Source organism: Perca fluviatilis, chromosome 15 (assembly GCF_010015445.1).
Source record: "Perca fluviatilis chromosome 15, GENO_Pfluv_1.0, whole genome shotgun sequence".
Taxonomy (NCBI): Eukaryota; Metazoa; Chordata; class Actinopteri; order Perciformes; family Percidae; genus Perca; species Perca fluviatilis.
The window spans coordinates 658,298-665,797 of record NC_053126.1 but is presented as its reverse complement, the minus strand read 5'-3'; the positions used below and the strand labels follow the sequence as shown (position 1 = coordinate 665,797).

The following is a 7,500-nucleotide window of genomic DNA, read 5'->3' as shown; positions in this document are numbered from 1 at the left end:
ATCGTAGTATGAGGATTTATTACTGTATTGTTTTATGGATCTATTTAATATATGTATGGTTTGTGATGATTGATGTTTGATCAGCTGCCTCAAGCCAAACAACGCCCCATAAGCTTTTTTCCCTTGTTATAACGTTAATAGCTTGCTATAATAGCTTGTTTGGTAGTTAGTTAGCTTGTTTGGTAGTTAGCTAGCTTGTTAGATAGTTAGCTAGCTTGTTAGATAGTTACCTAGCTTGTTAGCTAGCTTGTTTGGTAGTTAGTTACCTTGCTTGTTAGATAGTTAGATAGCTTGTTTGGTAGTTAGTTAGCTAGCTTGTTTTGTAGCTTGTTTAATAGCTTGTTAGATAGTTAGTTAGCTAGCTTGTTTTGTAGCTTGTTTAATAGCTTGTTAGATAGTTAGTTAGCTAGCTTGTTTTGTAGCTTGTTTAATAGCTTGTTAGATAGTTAGTTAGCTAGCTTGTTTTGTAGCTTGTTTAATAGCTTGTTAGATAGTTAGTTAGCTAGCTTGTTTTGTAGCTTGTCTAATAGCTTGTTAGATAGTTAGTTAGCTAGCTTGTTTTGTAGCTTGTTTAATAGCTTGTTAGATAGTTAGTTAGCTAGCTTGTTTTTGTAGCTTGTCTAATAGCTTGTTAGATAGTTAGTTAGCTAGCTTGTTTTGTAGCTTGTCTAATAGCTTGTTAGATAGTTAGTTAGCTAGCTTGTTTTGTAGCTTGTCTAATAGCTTGTTAGATAGTTAGTTAGCTAGCTTGTTTTGTAGCTTGTTTAATAGCTTGTTAGATAGTTAGTTAGCTAGCTTGTTTTGTAGCTTGTCTAATAGCTTGTTAGATAGTTAGTTAGCTAGCTTGTTTTGTAGCTTGTCTAATAGCTTGTTAGATAGTTAGTTAGCTAGCTTGTTTTGTAGCTTGTCTAATAGCTTGTTAGATAGTTAGTTAGCTAGCTATCTTGCTAATTCCACCCACAGTGCTCTAATGCCACACTAGTTACAGAAAATGAGCCGAACAAAGTTGTATATCTGGAGATAGCGTTGTGGTCGTCTACGCTGTGACTGAAACATGAAGTTGTTACATTTGACTAATTTTGTGGCCGGCCGGCCGGCTAGTTTTCTTGCTGAGTTCTCAGTTCATCATCATCTGTATTAGAGAAAATGTTTGGGAATAAAATAGCCTTGCAGCCTACTGTCTGGAGTTCAAAATTTTGACATATCCTATCGTATAATTACAATTATTTGTGTCCCCTTTAAAAATTTAAAAATTGACTGTTAGATGGAATTTACACCCATGCCTATTTGTAACCTGTTGGTTGAAAAAGAAAAAGAAAGTATAATATGGACAGCTCTGAGCTCCAGTATTGTTGCTATACTCTGTCCGGTCCTGACTGGGACTTACTGGTAGGTGTATGTGAAGGAGTACTGGTCCACGGAGCCGGCCCTCTCCTCATCTTCCTCCCAGAAGCACGTGAAGTCCTTCCTGCCTTCAGCGAAGCACTTTGGGTTTTGTGGCTCCTCTCTCAGCAGCATCGACACTGAGAAAGGTGAAGTCAGGAAGCAACAGAGAGAAGAAATGGGAGAAGACAAAAGGCCAAAAGGTTTTGCTTTCAGTTCAGTTCAGTTCAGTCACTTTATCATCCCAGACGGGGAACTTCATTTGCAGTCAGGAGGAGTGCAAGAAACAAACACGTGTACAAGCCTAAATGAAAAGACAACTCTACAATAACATTAAGTACAAAAATGTTCCAACCTAATTTCACACATACTACAGCAGCAATCTCTACAAAAATTCTAAATAACGTGCTAATTAATCCGATTTATTGAACTGAGATACTCTGAATCTACGACCTAAAGGAGAGAGTTTCTAACTCAAAGTGAGGAGGAGGATTTTGCTGGTTATTGTTACGTAGCGTATCAGAATCAGGCCAAGTAAGGCCTCCTGCACACTGGCTGCGTGGCGCGAGCGTGTCGGCAGCGTGGCATGTCCGTGTTTATTTGGGTTCCCATGGTAACAGGTTAGAGCGTGCACACTGCCTGCATGACACGCACATCTCAGAAAACGCGTGCGTGCTAGAAATAGAACCGACGCCTATTTTTCACGCCCACGCCAGCGTGTTGGAAGAGTTTCCAGACAACATAGAATATGAAAAGATGTTTATATGTCATTTAGAGACAAATACATTTAATAAATTACATGTTGATGTTTGAAAGTCTCGAGGCAGTGTTTCCTCTATGTTGATTTGACCGTGGCGGCCCCCCACGGTATCAGAAATAGGGCTGCATTGTTAGAGTGCATGTCAGAGAACGTTTGTATTTTAGGTGCATTATTTACATGCTGAAGTAGTTACACTGCATTAAGATAATGTAATTAATATTGGGTTTATTGTTATTTGCTACAGAATGCTTAGCTTATATGTCAGGATCAAAGTTGGCCTATATAGTAACTCAAAAATACAGTTCAATCAAAACTGAGAATATGCCTCATTGTGTGTGTGAAAAGAGGTGAATAAATATATTTGTTTGTGTCGCAGCAAAGTGTCAGTTCTGTTTCATGGGGTGGGGGTCTTTGGACCTGCCCCCCCACTGCTAAAAAAAATCCTAAAGGAAACACTGCGAGGTTTTGACATAAATGCAGATATATAAATGTAATTTAAAATAATGAATAAATACTACTAATTCTCTAATATGTCACATGTCAATCCAGAAGGAAATATTCTGGAGTCTATTCTGCCGTCAGTACTGCAGATGTTGTCTCTGCTGTAATCAGATCAGAATATATTTAGGTTTATGGGAAACATGCATGTGTCAGACAAGGCTAGCAGCAGCAGCAGCAGCAGCAGCAGCAGTAGCAGCAGACACCTTTCTGGTGGGAAAGACGTAGAAAACACCACACAGACGCCACGCCACGCTCACGCCACGCAGCCAGTGTGCAGGAGGCCTGATGCTGAACACTACCGGAGATGTGACTCTCTCACAGTACACGCCTAGAAACAGACTGACGGCTATAAACAAGGATAACAAAGCTGAACGAGATGAACACGTAGAGCGGCAACAATTAGTCGACTAATCGATTAGTCGATAGACAGAAAAATCATTGCCAACTACTTTGATGATCAATTAATCGTTTAAGTAATTTTTCATGCAAAAATGTATGTTTTCAGCCTCTCAAATATGGAGATGTCCTGCTCTATTCTGTTTTATATCATATTAAACTGAATATCTTTGGGGTTTTAGACTGACATCAGCTTGGACTTTGAGAAACTGCGATGAACATTTTTCACTATTTTCTGACATTTCACGGACCAAACGATTAATCGAATGATGAAAACAATTTCAGACCTATGTGTACATTTAGATTTTATCAGTTCAACTAAAGAGGGAGTTCTGATGTTATGTTTAAATCTAATTTAATACTTTCTATTCTGCCGTCACTACAGGTAACAATACAAACATTTGTATCTTACCTTTTTTCTCGAAATCTCGCGCGCCCTGGACGATGGAAGCTTTCCACACGGCGCACAATATCCCCCAAACCGCCACCAACCTGCTCAGGTGAGCGCATTTCATCCTTCTGGCTTGTCTGGGAGCAGAAAGACTTTCAGCCTGCTGCTGCCCGCCGGCATCACTAGAAAACAAGCTGGCTGGAGCGGTGTGCTGCAGCTCTGACAGAGGAGAGGCTGCTTCTACTTCAGATAGCACGGATAGCGCAGCGCGGTTACGCGCCTGCTAGTGAGCGATAAGGAAGGTGTGTGTGTGTGTGTGTGTGTGTGTGTGTGTGTGTGTGTGTGTGTGTGTGTGTGTGTGTTTGTGTGGAGCCGAGCTGTTTACTTTCTGCAAAAGTTAGTGAAGGAGAGGTGGGGCCAAAAAAACGTTTTACTCTCTTGTTGATGGGCGGGAATCACGCGCTCATTGATGTTTACAACTTGTTTGTGCTGCTGAGAGAGAGAGAGAGAGAGAGAGAGAGAGGAGAGAGAGAGAGAGAGAGTGTTACGTTACGTGCGTAAAAGCGCGCAAACGTAGGTAGGTACAGGTGTAGTCTACGTGATACGCAGGTATACGCAGTAGCCAATAAGAAAGCTCCAGGATCTCCATATACTCACTTAGAAGTGCCCAATGACGCAACAACATACTTTCCATTATAGTTTTGATATATTTTGAATTGCCATCTGTGTTTTTCTTCTTCACGTAGGCTAAATAAAGGGATTTCCACCGTAAATTGGTGCATAAAAGTGTATCCAAATGCAGCAAAAATGAAGTTAAAAATATTTAATATAGGCTACGCAAGGGTTATCGGGTGATAACTCAGAATTGATGTTGGGAGACTTCAAAGATGGCGACCAGTCCGATGAGTTCAAATCAAATGCAGCTTTATTCAAACAGCGAACAAACTGTCATGACAACGAGACAACCGAGAGCACACAGACACGTCTGCCCAAGGCTGACCAACATGAACATCAACATGGATCCTTTTTAAACTCCGTTTGTCCTCACACAGTCCAGGCTACCTGTTTCAGTGGACCAGTTGCTTTCAAACCGCACCGTTTATGGCCGATGCTCCTAATAGAGGCTCCAGCTCCTCTGTGTGAAGGTTGTACCCAAACTCATGCTCCATCTATTTATCAAGACATTTGATGACAGAATGCCTAAAAATCTGCACATCATTTGGGAAAAACATGACAGTTGGTGAGGAAAAGAATCATCCTGTAGAGCATACATTGTGATTTCTACGTGCTGTGGGCAGCATGGTGGCCCAGTGGTTGGCACCGTGGCTCAATGGTTGGCCCGGTGGCCCAGTGGTTGGCACCGTGGCCCAACGGTTGGCCCGGTGGCCCAACGGTTGGCACCGTGGCCCAATGGTTGGCCTGGTGGCCCAGTGGTTGGCACCGTGGCCCAAGGGTTGGCCCGGTGGCCCAGTGGTTGGCACCGTGGCCTCACAGCTACAAGGTTCTGGGTTTGAATCCAGGTCGTTCCGGGCCTTTCTGTGTGGAGTTTGTATGTTCTCCCCATGTTTGCGTGGGTTTCCTCCACCATCCAAAAAACATGCACTAGGTTCTGCAGTCAGTGCCCTTGAGCAAGGCTCTGGAGTTGGTCCTTGGTGCTGTACTGGCTGCCTTTATATGTAACTGTTCTCCAACTGACCAGAACACAACTAAAGTTGAGGACTGTCACTCCTGACATCTAAAAAGAAGCAAAAACTGCCTGAAGTTACTATTTTTAAGTGACATAACAGGACGGGTTATTACTAAATTACTAAAATTGAAACCTAATTTTAGTAGAGTTTACAGAATTAATGGCAATAGTTCCCCAGTCAACGCATTCTCCTGAACGAGTTGATATGATATCCTATGAAATCAGGCGACTGGCGGCCGGTCCCGTGGTGCCGGCTGCAGAGCGCTGTGAGCTGTCGGTGTATCAGCGGCCGTTAGGTACCGGATCTGAGTTTAGCCGACAAAAGGAGAACGTGGTAAAGTTGGTTTTATATTGGACGTTGGCTAGTCGACACATTAGAAACATCTGTTCTGCAGCTCGCCCTTTTCATGTCAAATACTTTCGGAGAACTCCGCTAACTCCCCTACACATAACACAAAGCTTCTTTTCTCAAAAAAAAAAAATCCTTTAATTTTATAAATATCTTTTCTTGTAAAAAAAATATTTATAAAATCAAAGGGTGTGTCTTTTTGTGTGCAATGTGTAGGGGTCCCGGTCCAGTCCCAGAGACCGGACAGACACAGAGTTGGGACTATTATAAAGCCTTAAAACCTCAAACCTGACCCATTTTCAAAACGTTTCAGAAATTTGGGGTTCTTTCAACCAAATTGTCAAAGAAAATGACGTGGATGGTTCCAGACAACGCTTTTTCACAAGTAACATAAATAATCACTTCACTATTTCCATTGTATTTGGGTGTTTCGTTACATTTTATAGCATTTGAAGAAAAACTGAAAAAAACATAACAAAAATGTTGGAAAAAAAACGAAACGGAGGCCAAAACGGAAAATAAAAAAAGTTTGAATTTGAAATTCTGACCCAGAAAAAGTTGCCGGGTCGACCGTAGGACAACACGAGGAAAACATTCAGAGCTCCACAGGCACACAGCCCCCCTCTGCTGGCCCCGGGCCAGGCCCCCCACCGTTGGTCCCGGGCCAGGCTAATCCCTGCATGTGCCCAAAGTAACGGAAACCACAGAGTACTCACACACACACACACACCTCAGACGCAGCAAACGGTTTCTTATCTACTCACTGCAGCCGCGTGTTTTTCTTCGTTCGACCAGCTCTATCAGCTCTGCAGACACTCACACCCCCCAGCCCCCCCTGCCCCCCCCACCCCCGGGGGCTCTGCTGCCCATCCCCGTCAGCTTAAAGACACCTCAGCGCCTCTTTGCGTCACCTGGAAGCGGAGAAGACAGCCTGATCCCAGCGTGATGTAAAGGCAAGCTGCACTTCTCTCACATGACGCCATAAGGCTACAGGTGGAACAAGTATTCCCTTTACTGCAGTAAAAGTACTGATACCACGCTGTAATAATACTCTGTTACAGTTAAAGTCCTGCAGAGAAAATGATCCTTCAGTAAAAGTGTGTAAGTACCATCAGGAGAATGTAGTTAAAGTATTAAACCATTGTGGAAAGTGTAAAGGATACAAACACACACACACACAGTTGTGTGTTTAATGGTCTCATCATCTCAGCTGACTTGTAGCCGTTATATTGTCGGCTAGTTTACTTTACAATCAAACATCAGATTTTATAAACTACGTGTCTGTGTGTGTGTGTGTGTGTGTCTGTGTGCAGGAATCTTAATGTGTAAAGCCGCTGGCAGCGTGTGGTTTATCTGCTTCTTCAGATAACATGTGGAGAGAAGAGAAGGTGTGACCTGAGGTCATAAATTATCTGTAACTGATTTAGTAAAAGGAAACTAAAAAGACAACAATGTGCACGCTCGCCCTGTTTGTAATAATTAAATCTTTATTTTCATATACACATTTAGACAATTTATTCTTGTTTATAAGATGCAGGTTTTCACAGCGCTTGCATCCAACACATTCAGAATCTAAAACATCCAATCAGCTCATCCGTAGGGCTGCCCCCTCTTGATTAGTCTACTAATTGGCCGTTTTGGTTTGAGTTGATTAGTCATGTTTCATGCTGAATAACTTGTGAGCTCATCTGTAGTTTTAAAGTGGAGCTTTTGCACGATTCTTTGTGGAGAAACAGATTTGTTAGATTTTTTTGGTTACACTTCACTTGAAGGTATCTACATAAGAGTGACATGACGTGAACGTGTCATAAACCTGTCATAAATGTTTATGACGTAATGCTTCTGTCAGACAGTAGGGGTGGGAATCACCAGAGGCCTCACGATATGAGATCATCACGATACGATATTATTGCGATTTTAAACATATTGCAATATCCTGCGATATATTACAATTTATTAACTTTTTTCCAACTTCAAATTTTTCCCAATTTCAAATTATGTCCCCATCAAACATCTGTTTTATCTAAAAAGAC

General features: G+C 42.0%; 1 protein-coding gene across 1 annotated transcript in view; it reads right to left on the bottom strand.

Annotated features, from left to right (window-relative positions):
• epor (erythropoietin receptor) overlaps positions 1-3,768 on the bottom strand; it is a 17,752-nt gene extending 13,984 nt beyond the window's left edge. Inside the window, exons 1-2 of the mRNA XM_039824307.1 lie at positions 3,453-3,768; positions 1,388-1,523 (exon numbers count right to left, since the gene is read on the bottom strand). Of these exons, the coding sequence (XP_039680241.1) occupies positions 1,388-1,523; positions 3,453-3,555 (239 nt within the window). The 5' untranslated portion in view covers positions 3,556-3,768. The remainder of the gene's footprint in view (positions 1-1,387; positions 1,524-3,452) is intronic.
• Positions 3,769-7,500: the final 3,732 nt, after the last annotated feature.